This window comes from Harpia harpyja, chromosome 11, assembly GCF_026419915.1.
Source record: "Harpia harpyja isolate bHarHar1 chromosome 11, bHarHar1 primary haplotype, whole genome shotgun sequence".
In the NCBI taxonomy this organism is placed as follows: Eukaryota; Metazoa; Chordata; class Aves; order Accipitriformes; family Accipitridae; genus Harpia; species Harpia harpyja.
In genome coordinates this window covers 43,270,092-43,289,000 of record NC_068950.1, presented here as the reverse complement: position 1 = coordinate 43,289,000, position 18,909 = coordinate 43,270,092, and the positions used below count along the sequence as shown (strand labels likewise).

Below are 18,909 nucleotides of genomic sequence, written 5' to 3'. Positions count from 1 at the left end.
ACTCTACTGATACAGACTGACTGTGACCTTCCGTGGCCTTGAATTCTGTGGTTTGTACCAGAGAGGTTCAAGCAGCCTGAGGGACAGATGAGCTCACTCACATATTCTTTTGAAAGGAGTCATCAAAGAGGCAGTGCCTGGCATCCTAGATCATCCCTTGCGAACTATGATCCAGCACAGATATGAATATGCCGCACTGCTGCGAATCACACCCACTTTCTTCTACAGAAAAAGGAAGAAACCAGAGAGCAGCCTGTGACTTTTTACAACACAACAATATCACAGGAATTATTTTGCTTAAAGGCTCTGATCTGCAGCTTCCACTTACTCATATGCACTGCTCTACTAAACTCAACGGGATGTCTTCCTTAAAGAAAGTTAATGGGTTCAAGCTATTAAATAAGCAAAATATCCATGAATTCAAAGACAGTCTCCTCAAAAGACAGGTGTAAAATTCAGCCCAGTGTCTACGTCCCCTGCCTTAATATCAAGAACCTCTTATCTGTAAGCTTGCACATTATTAGATCCTGTTTCTACTGAGATCCACATAAGTCTTTCCACTTTGCCAAGAGCTGAGATCTAGCATAGAATTTATCTTAAACAATATTTTATGTCACATCTATACATTTGAACTTATCAATTCAAATTATGCAACATGAATTTCAAATGTAAAGGAAAAATGATACCAACAGACATACATTGTTAAGGCCAACAGCCAATACCACGCATGCAATCAGTCCCGCTGCTGCTACACCTGGCATTCTTTAAAATGAATTTGCTGGATCTAGTTAGCCTCTTAAAAGCCTTTACTGAAAACATCTTTTCATCAGTTTCCAGGGTGAAGAAGGTATTACATTAAACTGAAATTAAATTAAAATGCACAGTCTATCTGAAACTGGAGGGATGTTTTTATATCTTCCCATATAATCAAGTTTTTTTAGGGAAACACAAGAGATCCTTCATCTCTACCTAGGCTGGCAGCTTGACTTTTAGCCAGCTGACCAATGACCAAGTCTATACTGGCTGAGAGCAGTTCAGTAGCATCTGTGAAATGAGGTGGTGGCATCGTTACAATTCTCAGCAGGCAACTGTGTCACCATAAAAACAAACAAACAAAAACAGTCACCTTTGTTGCTAATCTCCAGTTGAATGCCAAGGACTAAATAAAGATTTCTGCCCTGTCACCTCTACAAGCAGAGTCAGGAGAATACAGCAAAGCTTACATCTTTATCCATGCAAGGCTTGGGCACATAGCAATTGTTGAAGGATTTCAATGTCAAGGTCAGCCAAAGAAGGGCAGTTACTCTGTGTGTTTGTTCACATGGATAGCCTAGTTCCCTGGAATGTCAATATAGCACAGTATTCACTCACATTTAACAGAGTATCCTTCAAATATGCAACAATTTTGTATTTTTATATATCCAGGGAGATCAGCACTTGCCATACCCTACATGCCTCCCAAGTTTGTATTTTTGAAAGTTCAATTAGACTGCACCTTTTATTTATACTTCTTTCCAGACTGATTCTGCTAAATACCTTAAGTAATATTACAACACAGCTACTATCCATGAATAAGTAAAACTCCTACAAATAAAATTTTGCAGGGCCAATCTCTAAGTGAATATTTTACAGTTGAGAATATTAGCCAAAGATCATGCAGCAAGAGATGCTTAAACACTGGCACCACTCATTTGATAAATGCCAGAATTTACTTAAGATGCAATATAAGTCTATAATAACTCTCAATGCTAACAAATTTTAAAAGAAGTTCTTAAATATCTCTGAAAAGACTGGGATCCTGAGCAACTAATTGCCCTTTCTGAGTTGACCTTGAAACCAAAATGCCCAAACACTTGCTATGTAGCAAAGTGGCATATGGATAGAGATGAAAGCCAAAGCATATATAAAAGAGATTACATTTGTTCACACCACTCCTATCTTAAAATCCAGATTATCCAAAACTATCATTAGGATGTTATAAAGGCACTTTTATTACAGCTGAGAAAGCCTGGATAACACTAAGTCACATGCTGAAAGAATGTGCTTGCTAATGGGTAGAATTTCATGTACTGGTGTAGGGAAAGAAGCTACAAACAATCAGTGCAACAGAGAAGTACATTCAGCTTTTATAGTGGTGGTTTCCACATGGAGACCTCACATATTTTAGGCATGGGCAATGCAGCCATTAGTGAGAAACATTTCCTCACGTATGAAAAAAAAAAATACAGTCACTAGAATTATAAATAAATTATTTGATACCTTAGCATGTTTTTGCCTTTAGCCGTTGCATGTTTTTTTTTTTATTACAAACAACCGCAATGCCATAACACACATACCTTTTACTGGCATCATAATCTATGACAACGACTCAAGAAAACAAACTGTACTACCACCAATCCCAAGTGTATTCTGAGCTGTACCCCAAAACCACAAAATAAAAATTATTTTTTTAATGATACATTTTGGTTCTCTTTATCTAACTGAAGGTTTATGTTCTCATGTTTTCTTTGTCAACCATGTGAGCTGGAAACATTTTTTCCAATAAAGCAAGCTAAGATTTTCACGTCATGAAACTCCAGGTAGAAAATAGGACTGAAAGACACTTTCATGAGTTTCCCAACACAAGCCCACGCTATTATATACAACCATGACTAAACTTCTTCACGAAAGGACAAAAATGCTCTAAGAAAGAGAAAAACAAAACAAAACAAAAAAAGAAACAAAAACCCCAAACATGGCAAGACATAGTACACAATCCTACAACTCCAAGAGAGAGCAAAGTTGGTATTATATTTGCTTGAGAAATTTTATCTGGGATAGTGAAACCTACTTCACAGCTGAAACAGGTTGTTACTCAGTCTTATCTTACTTGGTCACTAAGATATATTATAAAGAAATCAATTTCCAATACACAGCCCTAACTATCATTTTTGAGGTAAACTTTTGTAACCTTCCTAATAATTCCGTACAAGGCACTTTGAAATTCCATAGGTTTTCAAAACAAATGTTGTTAAGCTCCACAGCTTTCAGTATCTACTAACACCTTTATTTAGTACAGCTGAAGCATTCAGAGATTTTTTTTTCCTGTTGTACTGCTGACAGCAGTACCACTTATACACAAATATAATATGGATGAAAAAATGAAAACTTGATTTTAGTCTATGGGAACATTATAATTCAGTGAGAGTTTAAGTAAAATAAGAGTAAGAATTCTTATGAAACACCAGTGTCTGAAACAGTCCATTTGATCACATAAAGTTGGTAGAGGAAAGGCAATATTTTCACATATTACTCAAAGTGGCTTAGAACTGATCTGTGAGACTATCTTTAGGGGTAAATTACCATATCCATGCACCCAGTAACAACCTGTCATATAAGTCTGCAAATCTCTATGCCAATTAATGCCAGTTATCATGGCAATTTTCTGTGCCAGGGCAATTGCCCACTATAAGCTGAACTGAGACCAACTCAATCATCTGTCAGGGATAGGGAAAAATTTACTGCAGAAATGTCGTAATCAAAAAGCAGGACCTAGGCCCACCTCAAGTAAGCAACAATGCTACCACCAAATTTGGTGTTGTTAAACAACTCACTTAGGTCCCCTGTAAGCTGTCACCCAATATTGACTTTTGCCCATTCATACTGGTGATTTACAGATGAAAAGCTCTGTACACTATTCCCACTTCCACGAGTCATCCAACACCTAGTAACAAAGATTAAGGATTTGAGGAAAATGAAAAACTTTGAGGAATGGTAGTTTCTATAAACTTTGAAAAATCACTATGTGACATAATTTATAACAGGTAAATGATTAATATGTCTTCAAAGATACAGCCATCAACACTTGAAATCTGAACCCTACCTAAAACTACTGTAAATTCCTTAAAACAGTTACTGAGTTTATGTATTAGAATACTCTCACTACTGAATTGCTGACTGCTGTTTGTAAACTACCCACTGTAATCATCACACTCAACAGTTAGGGGGAAAAAAAACCTAGTCGTTACCTAAACTGAGTTGTTCTTTTGATTTAATATTTTCTAAACTGCTTTTGAAAACGGTTAGATAAGCTGCTCGGCAGTTCTTATAAAAGATCGCTTCTTCTGCATGCTGGGACTTCTTTCCTTGGGAACTTTCCAAGCGCATGACTTTCTGAATGGAGGGGGATGCGTTATTCTCAGGACTGCTGGCCATTCTGTGAAGAATACAATTACAGTTAGAATTTGTTACTGTCTTGCCTGTTTAATAACACCTCTGCTTTGTCCTCTGAAACACAGACTAGCACAAATTATCCTAACATCTGGGTCATATGTTTTCCATTCTCGAAATCTCGGTTGGGAAATACTTATCTACGCTTGTAGGTAAGCACCATGAGATCCACAAACAAAGTTTCATTTTATTGTATTTTATTTTAATTTCAGACATTTGATATGACAATGGTTATATAATCATGTTATTTGAAAGCATAAAAACAAATTTTCAAGTTATCTGTGATACAAACCATAGCTATCCATGTTTAGAAATAAACCACTAGGACTTCTCCTTACTACACATTTCCGCTAGCATTTCTACTCTTGCCACACTAGCTAAATTCTCCTAATGACAGAAACAATGGGACAATTTGTACAGAAGCGCACTTGTTGGCTCTGATGAGTTTCCTACCGCTGTCTATGCCTAGCATGATGTGTCCAAATGGTAAATTAATGAACATATGATACCTACCACTGTTTTGCTGCCAGTGCCGCTCTTATTGTTGCTACAGCTCACCAGCAGTAGCAAAGGTGGAGTGTTTTTAGGAAAAAAATGCCAATTTAAACATGGCCACAGGTGTGAGAGGCACAGAATTATTTAAAAGACTTTTTCACCAAACAACAACAACAAAGTAAATATTATCAAGAATAGATGCAGCGCTTATGTCATTGGAGAGAGCTCTGTGGCTGCATGATCACGACTGGCTCACAACATGTTGGATTCTCTATTATATTTCTTGGTGTCAACAGCAGAGTAAAAGCCCCCTTTGTCCTCCAGTGAAAACTACATGTGAGCATGTCTATATTGAACTGCATATTTGTCAGGATTTCCTCCCTCACTCAAAAACTGACTTTCATATTTCCAAGACTGATTTAGCTGGAAAACTGGGCAGAGACACTGTGTAATGTCATAAACACCATACAACACTCGGTGTTAAAAAAGGGATATAATAATTATTAAATTGATTACATGCTTTTTTTCTGGTGCCAACCCATACCAGAATGGGCTTTTGTTTTCTGTTTTTACAGTTACAACTCAATAAAACATACTAATTTGCTAATAGCAAAATTGGTCAAAATTGTAACCCTTAATCCTTCAAGTATGTGAAGTTAAGCACACAATTCTACTTTTAAGAGTTATCTAAATATAATTAATAGAAATAAATAAGCATGAAGCTAAGATTGTGCATAAAACTTGGCGCAACTTAGGCCTTTTAAGTACGAGAACACTACCCATATAATTGTAAATGAATGGAAAAAAAGAATACAAAATGCATTTTTTCTAAATTGCTAAAACGATTCAAAGCAGTAACTAATGCTGTTTGCTCACCAACGGCCAGCAAACTTTAACAGCAGCTTTCTGCTTTTACCAAGGGTGATTAAGGTTTTTAGAAGGCCATCGCAGCGGGACACTAAATCGTGTTGTACTGTTGGTCTAACAGCCTCTCATATTATTTTACCCAATGTTGACTTCAGAAAATATATTCTAGTATAATAAATGGAATATCTCAAGTTCAGCAACAAGACAACGACATCATAGGGTCCCCTTCAGGACTCATTGGACTTTTACTCAGGAGGCCTAAATCACTCGCACCTTGTTGAGTTATATAGGTCTTTTACACTTGGGAAAGAAAGATAATAATCGCTTATCATGGATGAAGTACCCTATTTATAATACACAGACCGCCTGCCTGACACTTTAATATTACACTGGCATTAGAAGGACCCCATAGGGACACTGTGATACAGTCTGGTTACTGCAAACGGGTGTCACTATAATTAAGCACCAGTGTTACACACACAAAATGGAAGTGGGTTAAAGTCAAGGAGGAAAAGAAGAATAAATGTTAATTTTCCAGTAACTAGTTTATAAAATGTGAACTCTCGTTTATACTCCTTAGACTTCCCATTACCAAGATATTTCTTACGTGGGCCACAGTTCTGCCGAGAGGTGCTGCCAATACATTGCTCAGAAATCCAGTGAGCAATAGCTTAGTGGCAGCACTGCCAGCAGCCCCATAGCTTAGGTTGTTAAATTTTTACCGGGCAAATGACACTTTAGACAAAATAGACAGAAGGGAGCAATCCGGCCTTGGCTGAAGTGGGAGGACAACGCAGCCTAACTATTGCTTTCAATTTTAGTTGCTACGATTCTAACAAATAAAAACCGTCTTCCAACCAGGAATTAAGTCATACCCTTCCCGGCAATACCGACCTTTCTCGTCGCGGGTCCACGACCGAGGTTCACCTCCATTCACAGCGAACACACCGGCGGGGAAGCTTCCCGCTGCTGCTGTTTCTCCTTAAGCTTCCGAGCCCAGGCCTCGCTCACCTGAAACGAGGAAACTCTTTTACCACATCAATCTCACTCCATTGCGCTCCGGTGGGCGCAGGGGTCTTCCTGGGCAAAAACTCACCATCCACCCTCCCATAAAAGACATTAACAAGCCCCTTCCCCCAGCCCCTCAGATAGGAAGCAACTCTCCCGCCCTGCCCGGCGTCCCCAGCAGCCCTGAGGGGCCGGGTTTCGCCACCCACCACCTCCCGCCCAAACCTGCCCCGGGCCCGGCTCCTACCGTTGCCCGGCACCGAGCGCGGAGGCAGCGGGGCCCGGCGAGCCGACCCCTCTCCCCTCAGGCCTGACGGGCGCGGCCTCCCCCGCCGCCCTCGGCTCGGCTCGGCCCGCCCTGCCGGGGCCGCGTCCCCCCCCTCTCAGCACCGTTTCCAGCCGGCGGCGTTTGGCCGGTGCACGGCGGCGGGAGATCTACAAAGGCGGCGGGAACGGCTGCGGCTGTCCGCGATGTCGTAGGTATCGGGCGGCGGAGCGGATAAGGTCGGTTCTAGGAGCCGCTTCTCGGCAGCGGGGCGGCCCCTGAAGGCGGGCCCGGGAGCCGGCGGAGCGGAGTGGAGGAGCGGGGCGGGCGGCCGATGGAGCGAGGGCCCGTGTGGGAACGCTGTGAGGCGGAGCGGTTCTCCCCAGCGGCCTGCGGGCTTCCTACACGGCGGCGAGATTTTTCCCTGAGGAGAAATGTGCTCCTCGGGTGATCCCGGAGAGGGGAGGAGCACGCCGTTAGCGTGGGGAAGGGCGGGTTTTGTTTCTAGCTCTGGCTTCCCGTTGTTGGATGCCACCGGGAAATAATTTAAGATGGTGGCTCCTTGGGGCAGAGCCTTCATCCTGACGGATGTCGGGCGGGCGATGCCCACCGGCATGGGTAGAACGTTCTGTACGTTATGTGTCTGTTCCCGGCTTCCACGGCCGCCTCACGCCTCACGAGGCTGCGTGGTAGGAGGTGGAAGAGGGAGAGGAGCCATGTCGTGGATGGGTTGCGCGGAGTTTGGCACCTGGGTTTAGTGCTGCGGGCTGCTGTGGGAAGGTGTTGCAGGCCTGCGGCGGTAAGGTCCATCTTCCATCAGGCTGTGTCTCTTCGCATTGCCTCCAATGGGAATAAATCCCGTTCATGTTCTATTCTTTGCAATTTATTGAGCAGTAGTTATGTCAGTCTGATGCTATTCTTGTGTATATTTGCTAATTGGGGGCTTCTGAAGAACAGTAAAGAAAACGTGGAGGATGTTGCTAACTGCAGCAGTAAGGTGAGGCCATAAGACTTATGCTGCCTAAATATAAGCTTGGGATACTGTCCCAGTTTACGGCTTCTTATGCGATTTCAAAGATAACTTATGTTAGAGCTACCATAGGTTCCAACTTCTGCCAGTCTTTCTCCTGACCACTGGTTGAAGTAATCATGCCAGACAGTAGTAATACAAAGGAAACATCAGTCCACAAGCTTTGATTTTTTTGGTGTTTAAGTCTGTTTCTCACTGGTTGCACACCGAGTTTAACTACCATGTAAGCTGAACATAGAAAATGATCGTGTATTCTTTCTGCTTTTACAATTAATAAGACATTTTTGCTGGCAAGTTTTGAAGATGAAGCGATATGTAAATAGCATAGAGGTGTTTTCTTTTTTCCCCCAGTGAAAGCAGAAACCTAAGAGGAAGCTAACTGAAATGGCTTCAAAATGCACTACAATACTCTCTAGGGTATTTTTAATGAAATAATATAATCAAGTCCCTGATTCTGTATGTTCTTTTTTGTGCATTAAATCTGTACGTGACTGGTACCGTTGCATTCATTCATAAATGAATAATGAAGGAAAGTTTAAGTGTATGTGGAATTAAAAACAATATAAAACCCCCATTTCTTTATTGAAAGTTAAATTGCATACCCAGACTTTCACTGTTAAGCAGTTCCTGTTAAGCCAAGAAGTGGTTTCATCAAAGCACTATTCAAGTGAGTAAAGGTCTCCCAGTATTAGCAAGGAACTGACAGTATGACCTGGAATGATAGATGAACAATATGCTATAGAAGTAATATGTAGTTCTTTAACCTGATAAATATTATGGGCAAAATAATCATTGCAGGTTATACAGCTAGCTATAAACGTGTGCCACCATACTCTGCATAGTTAAGAAAATAAATTAAGCCCTCTCAGGGAATTTTGAACCAATTCAAGGGTAGGAAACTCAGGTAAATAAGTTATTATGTACTGTCATCACATATGCCACATTCTTCTATCTCCTTTTCTTGTTCACACTCTGACATTTGATTCTACTCCATAGCCACAGCAAGGCTTTTCCAGCCTAAACCAAACTAAAGCTTGTGCACTTCCATGGTGTTTCCTAAAATACTTTAGGAATTTTGTTTGCACCTAGATGCATGTATTGGTTTTTCTCCGTGCTTATCTTTTGAAAGATCTGAGAGAAGACACTTTGGCCAACTGGGTCTGCACATTAGGTGTCTGGATGAATTTTGTTTCAGTGGTCCTAGCCAGGGACTGTGTGTAGACTAATTGCACAAATTTTAACTTATTTTGAGTGAATCACAGTTGCCAGAGATTTACCTTCTCATATTGTGGCATGGGAAAGACAATCACTAAAAACAAGTCCACAAGCAAACCAGGCTGCTGGGTAGGATGGATTGGGAAAAGTGAGGCAAAGTTGAGCTCCTGAAGCCAAAATTGTATCCGTGCAGCTCCTTCCAACGTTGAAGTGCTTGCCTGGAATGAGGCTGCCTCTTCACTGCCATAGCTCAGGGTGTTTGCAGGGGTTTTGCAGGCCAGCAGAGAGAAATTTGGGCTGTCTGCAGCTCTATTGCTGCACACAGTACTTGACAGGCTTTAAAGAACATAGTCTTGACCAGTCCACAATTTTCTCTCTAAGAAATTTTCTAATTGTTTATAATTCAGTGGGATTTTCATGTAGTTTCTTATTTATCTTCATCCTACAGCTATGTTGAGTTCAGATTCTGCTTTACTTTGGCTTCCAGCTTCTTTTGAAGTCCATCATAAAAACTTCCATCATAACATGCCTTAGTATAACATGCAAATGCATTGGCCCCTAGAGCATCCTTTCAGAGTAGATGTATTAATAAATATAATGTTTCTCTGCTGCCACTGGGGTGGAAGATGTAATGGAGTCTGCATTCCTTAAGCAATATGGGTTTCTATTTAAAAAAGAAATACATTGTAAAGAATTCCATCAAACTGTTACAGCTTTGACTGCCCGTTGGCAAGAAGTTCACACACTTTTTTAATTTAAATGTTACCTGTTTACTTGGCTTTTTTAAGATAGGATACTTCTCTTCCCCTTTTTGTAAAAGAGATAGTTGTAAAACAGTACTCGTATAAGACTGTTGCCTGAGATATATTTTAAAGATGTGTTTTCGTTCTATTTTTCCAATACTTTAATTTACAGTTTTGGAATAGTAACAAAAATTTTAAAAGGCTATGTTTGGAATGTGGTCATCTTAATTGCTTACAAGTCAAAACACTCTTTTCCAAGATGAAAACTGTGAACTAAATTCTTGAAATATGATGTATTTTCTAAATCTTGTTTAATTTGATATAACATTTATGTTTCTTGGGGACTGTTCTTATAAAATGATTTTAATTTTTTTTCCTCTTTTTTTTTTTTTATATAATGCTTTAAACTATTGTTAAGATTTAGGAATGTGCTTTAAAAGTTTCAATTGTCTGTGGGAAAAATAGTCTTAATTTATGTTGACCTTTCTTTCCTTTGAGCATTTAGTCTGCATTCAATAAAATTTTGATGACTGCTCTTTAGAAGACAGCTGTACGATATAAAGTATTATAAATATTCAGCTTTCCTCTTCTAGCGTTGCCATTAACAGCTGGGCATCCAGTTCAGCAGAGCAGATTTTGCAGAGAGAGCTTGGCATGTTCCTGAATCAGTATAGTGAAGAAGACTAGAAAATAGTTTCTTATGGTTTGGGGACCTGTAAAGACATAGAGCATCTGTTCCCCAGTTAAGTCATAGTCTGGTAGCACTGAATCATGTTAAGAGCTAAAATGATGGGAAGAACTACTTTTTTCACCTTGGCTGTACCTGTGTTTTAAATGCCTAATACATTATTTCTACTAATGGCAAAATAATTTCAACCCTTGCTCAGAAGGTATGTAAATGATAATGCTTTTGCATTTTTTCATTGTTTATGGTCTTTGAGAAAGAGACAAATATACAGTACGATTTCACTTCAGTGTCTTGATTTTTATCTCTAGTATAAAATGGAGAATTGGATTTTCTTATGCAAACACTTTGTCCTTCTAAATAAGCAACATTTTCGTTACACAGTATTTTAATCAGTTATTGTATTTGCTTTGGATGAGATTAGTTTTCTTGTGTAGTGTAAAAAATGTGAAACAAGAGAAAGGAAAATGTCTCTAAAATTACAGGTTATAGACCTTACTACCAGAAATCTTTGTGTCTAATGACCATGAAACTTGTCCATATTTTTCTCTTGCAGAGTTAAGAGAGCATTAAAGTTGGACACTGTTAAAAAAGATAATGTAAGTGTTTTTTGGTGTATGGAATCATCTGGGCTGTATATGTATGTATGTGTATATATATCTGTATATGCACACATATGAGTGTATAAACATATTTCATTAGAGTTGCATTTATATTGTTACAGATTGGATGTTGTCTAGAAAAATCTTAATGAGGCAAAAAATTACTGCTGAAAATATTAGTAAAAAATTTATTGTATTCCATTTGTCATAGAACTGCCTGGCTTTAAGTAATGTACATCTGCATGAATCACTTGAAAATAATGGGGAAATATGCATATTTTAATTGCCATCACTATTTACCCAAGAGCTGAATGAGTTAAGATCCTTGGTGAAATCATTTATTAGAAATTAGCTCCATTATCCTGGAAGCAAATGTTCTGCCATGTAATTGTACATGTAACAATATGGAATTATGATAATGCTATAATCTGCATATTATAAACTGCAAAATTGAAATGAAAACATTAAAGGCATTTTCATGTCAAGGATATAATTGCCTCCCTCAGCTAATCTGGCATAATGAAACAATAAACTACTAACACTGCAATAAATTTCACCACAGTTATCACAATAAAAATAAAATTGTACTGTTGCTATTATTTTTTGTAAATGCAGCTATAGTATACTCCCAGTACCAGCATGTCATGACATATGTCAGTTTATTATCTGCTCCTACCAACAGTGGGTGTTGCTGCAGACATTAATACAGAGGAGCTTGTGAGGATGGCAGTGTTTAAAAGAAGGAAAATTTTGGAAAAGTACATACAGAGAAATAGCTGGTCAGCAAACAAGCTCCCAATAAATCTCCATGTCTGTGTCATTTTGAAGAGATTTGTTTATATGCAGCACATACTTGGAGGTCTCACTGGTATTTAGCAAAATAGAAATTTGCAATTTTAAAAATTTTCTAGATACTTTTTTTTCTTAATTTAAACAAAGGTGGCAAAATACCGCAGTGGCACTAAAAAAAATCATTAGCAATTTAATTAGCAGCTTAGTGTACCATTACCCAACTTGTTCTGCTCAGAATGCAGCTGTGACTGTAATTTTGCATCTGTTTCTTGGGCTGTAGTAACGTTTTTGTAGATGAGTGGTCCAGCTGAAATTACATGGAATCCTTTTTCTGTCTTAAAGCTATTCCTTCCCTGCCCCCTCCCCATAAGATAAAAAGAAAGAGTTACTTGATGGTTACCTGCGTGCAGGTTCTTGTGCAGCAAAAAGCTTAACAAAAGCCCATGTGAATGATAAAAACTTTTACTGGAATCTCAGTAATGTAGGTTTACACTATGATTTTTAGGTCATACGGTGCCTCTAACAGACAGATACATGTCAAAGATTTAAAGTGTACCATAATTAAATAACATTATAGAAGGTAGGAAGGAATGTAAGGTAATAAATACACACGGCTTGCATGAAGTATCTGTTTTAGCTCTGCCGCATCCATTGCTGTTTTCTACAATTTCTTTCCTGTTATTCAGGAGGCCCTCATTCCACCTGATGGTCAGACTACCCAAAGGGTGCCTGAACTAACCAGATCAGAAATAAGTATTTTTAGATTTTGTAATGTTAGTATGGTATCATTTAAAAATTGTGTAACTGGACTAAGACTCTTCTTCCTGGAAGAGAAATTCTTACTGCCAAATACTGTCTTTTGAAGTACTACAGTAACTTTTTTCAGGTAGCTGCTCAAAGGAGTCTCAGCTCATATCCAGAAATATGGTGGCTGAGCAGACTGCTGTTGAAGCAGGAAAAATATCCTGAAAGTGTAAGCAGATTGAAGACTTGCCCTGTTACAAAAGAGATTTGATGACATTTAAATGCCTAAAGTGGCATTGCTACTTTACTGTAATTAATGTTTCAAATCATCTTCAAATGAAATATTTCTTTAACCTGCTTGAATGTGGCAAAATATTAGTGACAACAGACTGAAGATTTCCACCAGGTATTGTTTAAATACAGATAGACTGCAAAAAGAGTATATATGGCTGATGTGAAATTATTTAGGGGTATTCAAGACTAAAGCAAGACAAAGTAACATCCAGGAGCTATAAGAAAGGTAGGTGAGAGGGCAGCAAATTAAATCTTTTGAAATACCGTGTAAGTCATATTACTGATGACCAATACTAACACTGTTAGGTTCTAAATTAAGGGTTAGCACTCAAGGCAGAGTAGGAGAAGAAAAACATCAAAACTGCAGCTTTGTGTAGAAGCGCAGTAAGATACATCAGAAATAGAATAGCAAGTAGCACTGGAAGTATGATGCCATTGCATAAATCAGTATTTTGTCTTCACCTGAATTAGAATTGAAGGTACTGTCACTCTGTTTTAAAGTATAATTGCAGAAATTACACTTTGAACATGTATCATTCTGTGGAAGAAAATAAGTGTGAACATAGGCTGTAGTACAAGTGGCACAAGAAATGTCTTCAAATGAAGGCGATTAAAAGATCAGGATATTTTAATAGGAGTTCAGTAGTGAAGAGCAGGAAAGGGGTATAAGAATATGCTGTATTCTTTTTAGAGGGGATATTGAACATTCTTTATACTTTTATATAATCAAGAGGAATTTAGTAATATTGCAGTATGGAAAACTGAAAGCCAATAATGGAGACTTACCTTTTATACGACACATTAACTTCTAGAACTCATCCTGAAATTTTGGTGAAGTCAAGAACATAGTAGAAGCTGTAATAAAAACACTCATTCATACAGATAACAAGAGTATGCGTATCCATGTAGGTGTGAAAAATAGGAGTACTGTGCTTCAGGATATTTAAATCAACTGCTAACTGTCTGGAATTGAGAAGAAAACTTCTGAGGGTTACATAATTGTCCATTTTACTTCTAGGTACAGCTTGTAGTCCTAGTTTTATATTTATGGCCTCTGTAAATGTATACTTTTTAGAAGAAGTTTCTGTATAACTCCTCAACAATTTAAGATTAATTATATGAACATTAATGTTTTCTATCATTAATTTACTCGGTAATGAAATGTAGCCTTTTCCCAGGTCCCAGATTCCTGCTGGATTGTAGAGGCTTTAAATCACCTTTGTATATGTAGCTTTGTGATCTGATAGGACTTGCATCCTGATATGACCTTGTGGCTTTCACACACGTTACCTGGTGCACCTGATTATTGGCCTTAAAAATACCGCTTTTGCCACCTGTACACACCTTTTGAGATCTAAAATTGCTGTAGTTAAATTTTCCAAGGGATATTCGTGAGACCTTAAACCTATGAGGTTCTGGCTTTCTCAGAGTTGTCCTTCCATTCTGTACCATGCTCCGGACTCAGACTGCCTTTGCTCTCAACCATGTCCCCAGCAGACCCTTTTCCCAGAGCACGCAGGAGATTCCCGTGCTAAGGAATCCTTACTGGACTTGAAGATTTGTATGCCCTTTGTTTAATCTGGTTTGAAAAACAGTAGTGTGAGGGTCTTATTCCAGCAAAACAGGACAACATATGATTAAGTATGAAAACGGAGTAAATGAGTTATTAATTTGAAATTGCAGTGGAAATGTCAGTTACCAAAGTGCAAATATCAGGTTGTCTGACCTTTTTTTTTTTTTTTTTTTTTCTTTTTTTGCCCAACTTGGCTTATGTACTGTGCATTCTTTAATGACTATAAGCCCCAGATCCTCGCCTATTTCATTCATGGTATTGAAAGACTGCAGTATGCTTGCCTATTATACTTTTTCTAACATTAATAAATGGAACTTAAAGAGATTACAGAATAATCATGTACAATAAAGCTTCCAATGAAAAAATACTGTATGAAATTGAGTGACTGTTATGAGTGACATGAAGAAAAATGAGAGTGTTACAGATGGGATGAGACTCAAGTTGGTAGAAAAGGCTGGTTGTTTGGGAAGTGGATGAGTCATTCCTTTGCTTGATACAGTTGCAAAAGTAGAAATAAATGAATTTGCTCCTCAAACTCAAAGCCCCAGAATTGTAACAAAGTAAAAAAATCAAGAAATCTCTTACTCTGTTTTTCTGTGGTATTGGCTTAAATGATACTATGTTTCCAAGAGAAAAAAAATCACTAAACCATAGGGAAAAAAGTGTCTGTTTCACTGCATTTAGACAGCCCTTCTTTAAGTCCTTGAGAAAATTTTGAAAGGGACTGGAAAAAGTGGTTTTGCCCAAAATGTCCCTTTAATCTTTGTGTGACAGATGTTAATACGTGAAATCAGTTGTGCACTCACTACTTGCATTCTCCTCTTTAGAGGTGGCTAGTCTTTTTTGGAAGCAGTAGTTCACATGCCTGCTGACTTTTTCTCCTTGAAATGAGAGGTAGGTAAGAATGGGAAAGCTCCCATTCTGAAGCTGTGTTTTCCAGCTTGCTATATGGTGTACCTTCCAGATCTTTTGTTTAATTATTGGATCAGCTGGTTACACAGTAGTGAAGTACTGTAGGTCTGGTAAGCATGCATATTGGTTAATACTTCAAATTCAGCTACCTGGAAAATCCTGTAGCCACTTGATCAGTGGTTTCTAAGAGTATAAGATGACATTAAGATGCTGCTGATGGCAGCGGAGTCGTCTTTAAGTGCTACATGTGTTCTATTCTGTGTACGTCTCCTTTTTGACAGAGTCATTGATGGTATTATTTAAAGCTGCTAGACTTCTTAGTTGGAATCAAGTTGTTACTAGAGCTGAAGCCCTTTATGTGCAAACAAAGTGTGGTTTTGGTTTGGTTTTTTTCTTCTGTATACTAATAGTGCAGTGAAATCCCAGTTTCTCAGAGTTGCAATTCAGCATCCAATCTAGAGAGTGAGCTGTGTCCCAGATAATCCCAGTTAATGTTTCAGAACTGCAGACTAGTTCTGAAAACTTCTCTGCACAATTCCTTTAACATCGTTAAATAACTCCTTTTATGTAATTAGACATATTGAAATCCTAAGCCAGAGACAAAATTCTGGATTTAAGAGACTCACTTGGGTTTTTTTTAATTAACACTTGTTTAGAAAATCATTAGAAATAACTCTTTTGGTAGAATTAAAATCTAAAAATAATTGCTTATCATTCATATGTCTTAAATTCCCAATATCGTAGGAAAAATAATAACAGGTTTTGACTGCTTTTAAAAAAACAAACAAACAAAACCCCAGGTGTTCACGCCAGAATACCTAAATCTCTGGAATCCACGTACTTTTTGTTTGTGAAAACTGGGAGGCTAGTGTTTGAAGGGCTTTTTATTTTTTTGAGTAGGACTAATGTTAATGAGGAGGGGGAGTGATAGAGCAGCTTGGTGGGCACCTGGCAGCCAGTGATGGTCAACCTACCGCAACACATAACATGGGCTTTCCATAAGTGGGAGGACATAAAGTTAGGAATTGCTTAGAAAAATCTATTACCAGATAGTAAATATTCAGAGAGGCTTTGTTTGGTTTGGGGTGCAGTATGTGACTCTACTGATAGGAAAGGTAGAGGCCAGAATGTATTTAGTATGCAGAAGGAAGTTTACAACTGTTGTAGGTTTAGATGGACGTAGGTATTTCTTTATCTTTAGCCAACATTCACCTAGATTCTTTGTCTTTTGCTACATTTTAGCTATCTGATGCAACACCTTTGACGACCAAAAAGCAAAATCTAAACTCTTACTCGCCGACAACAGGAACACGCCAAATGAGTCCATCTTCATCTCCCATGACTCATAATGCACAAAATCTCAGAAATCGCCCATCAAATGGTTAGTTGAACATTCTGTCTTTCTTACTGCAACATTTTTCTGGTTATTGGCTTGATTTAGTAACTTATGTCTCATGTAGTATGTTTGATTTCTTTTTCCTCTTACAGAATTTTAATCTCTTTTGGAAAAGCTGATGGTGATTTTTAAAGCTTGAATCTTTCCAGTATAAATCTTGGGGGTATTTATGAAACAACTTGGTTTTGAAACAAGTTTTGCTTTCTGATGATCAATATTAAAAATGTTTGGCTTTGGGTCAGCAAAAAAACCCCTGCACTGGCATTTTTGTCAATCATTCCATTAATTCCACTGCTTAGGCATGTTCATGCTAACAATGTCCTTTGCTTTCTTTCTAAGTTCCAGCTTTCATTGGCAGAACTGGTATGTGCTACTGACAGTGACTTTGTTCTTTGGATTATACAGGGAGATGTTCTGAGGTTGCTGTGTGCTACTTCGGATTATTGCAAGGAAGGCCTGGTTTACTCTTGCAAGGCAGTGCAATTCATTGTTTATAATACACAGTTGAGGTCTGGACTCTCTCATGGTCAGGAGAGCTGGAAAGAAAAGATGTGTGTAGTTGAACCATGTTTAATTTTGTGGCCTTTTGAGAACTACATTGAGATTTGCAATGCAAGTCCTGGTTCATGTACTTCCAGGTTTCTGGTGGTAAATGCTTGCATGTGTGCATGCATACATACGTATAGCACTTCCCAGCTCTGAGTCTTTCTCTATGAATATTGAAAGTTAGGTAGATTTTATCAAATCAGAGCTAAAAGGGAAGTTAGGGTAGTTTAACTCTTCTGCTTTGCATCCTTTTATGTAATTTTTTACTGTTGTTTTCCATAGTAAGGCACTTCAAGGCAATTTTTAATTAATCTAACATAACACTGAATGTCATTAGCTCTCAGAAAATATGCCTTTTTATAATTATATTATTTCCGGTTCACTTTAGGATATCCATCCACTTAGTTACAGTCACAGTTTTTGATGCAAACTATGACTGCTCAAGATGTATATTTTCAGTAGACTAACCTGCTTTTATGGCTATATAGATTGTGGTCTTTTTAAGCGTTAAGGAACTATTAGGTTACCTGGTGTGACCTTTTTATATTAAAAAAATACAAGGAGACTTTCTTGTCATCTTTCCCATGTAGAGCCAAAGAGCTTTTATTTCCTTGCAGTACAACTCCTAGAAAGATGGTTAAGTCTTGATTTGAAGACTTCAAATTATTTATAAAAATAATAATAATAATAAAAGTCCATCACTTCTCTTGTTAGGAAGTTCCTTGTTCAATTACCTTTGCTATTAAAAAAAAAATTCTCCTGTCTGATTTTGAATTTGTCTGGCTTTAATTTTCAGCCATCAGTTCTTGTTATGCCTTTTTGTTGGGTTAAAGAGCTTTTTATGCCCCATATATTTTGGAATTTATGTGCAGTAATTGAGGCCTCACTAACATTCATGAATTATGATGAGTAGAAATATTCTGAGCAGGATAGAATAACCACTGTTTGAAATTTATCTAGATGTCTGCAGATTTTTGCACTAGCTATTGTACCATATGCTCTCATGATGGATCTGCAAAAGTGGATTTTTCCTCCAGGAAAAAAGGGATTTTTTTTTTTTTTTTTTTTCAGGAATTCAGGAAATTTTGGGATTCTGTCAAAGCTGGCTGACCAAAAAATGAAAATTACTGGAAGCCTTCAAGCTGAAAATACTACAATCTGTGACCATTACATCCCTTTTCCTCATTAAAAATAGCAGAGTACTTGAGGAAGCATGGAAGTATCGGGTGTTTTAGTGGCAGTATAGCTGCACATAGTTACAGGCCTGTGTGTGGAGATTTTGGTTTGGTGTTTTTTTTTTTTTCCTAATTAGTAGTCTTGCTAGGAAACTAAACAGAAGCAGCTATATCCTAATTCTTTATCATGCTGCCAGTCTTCATTATGACCTGGCTTTGTGTCCTCGTTACCTGTTTGTCAAACAGTTTTAACACAGTCGAGTTTTCATGAGCACTCGCTGCCAGTCAGAATATTCACAACTTTCCTACCAAGTTCTCTGCTGATTCCAGTTCTCCCCAGAATAGCTGCTGTTCTCTG

General features: G+C 38.2%; 2 protein-coding genes across 4 annotated transcripts in view; one reads left to right on the top strand and one right to left on the bottom strand.

The window, feature by feature from the left end:
- EFCAB7 (EF-hand calcium binding domain 7) overlaps window positions 1-6,701 on the bottom strand; it is a 30,650-nt gene extending 23,949 nt beyond the window's left edge. Inside the window, exons 1-2 of one of the 2 annotated variants that reach the window (XM_052800431.1) lie at window positions 6,466-6,701; window positions 4,008-4,195 (exon numbers count right to left, since the gene is read on the bottom strand). In XM_052800431.1, the coding sequence (XP_052656391.1) occupies window positions 4,008-4,194 (187 nt within the window). In that variant the 5' untranslated portion in view covers window position 4,195; window positions 6,466-6,701. Of the gene's footprint in view, window positions 1-101; window positions 223-4,007; window positions 4,196-6,465 lie in introns of those variants that run through there. The other variant, XM_052800432.1, reaches the window with a different exon arrangement.
- A 245-nt stretch (window positions 6,702-6,946) lies between these two features.
- The window catches only part of ITGB3BP (integrin subunit beta 3 binding protein), a 36,272-nt gene continuing 24,309 nt past the window's right edge, over window positions 6,947-18,909 (top strand). The window contains exons 1-3 of one of the 2 annotated variants that reach the window (XM_052800957.1): window positions 6,947-7,055; window positions 11,074-11,116; window positions 16,677-16,815. In XM_052800957.1, coding sequence (XP_052656917.1) covers window positions 7,051-7,055; window positions 11,074-11,116; window positions 16,677-16,815 — 187 coding nt within the window. In that variant the 5' untranslated portion in view covers window positions 6,947-7,050. Of the gene's footprint in view, window positions 7,056-7,735; window positions 7,842-11,073; window positions 11,117-16,676; window positions 16,816-18,909 lie in introns of those variants that run through there. The other variant, XM_052800956.1, reaches the window with a different exon arrangement.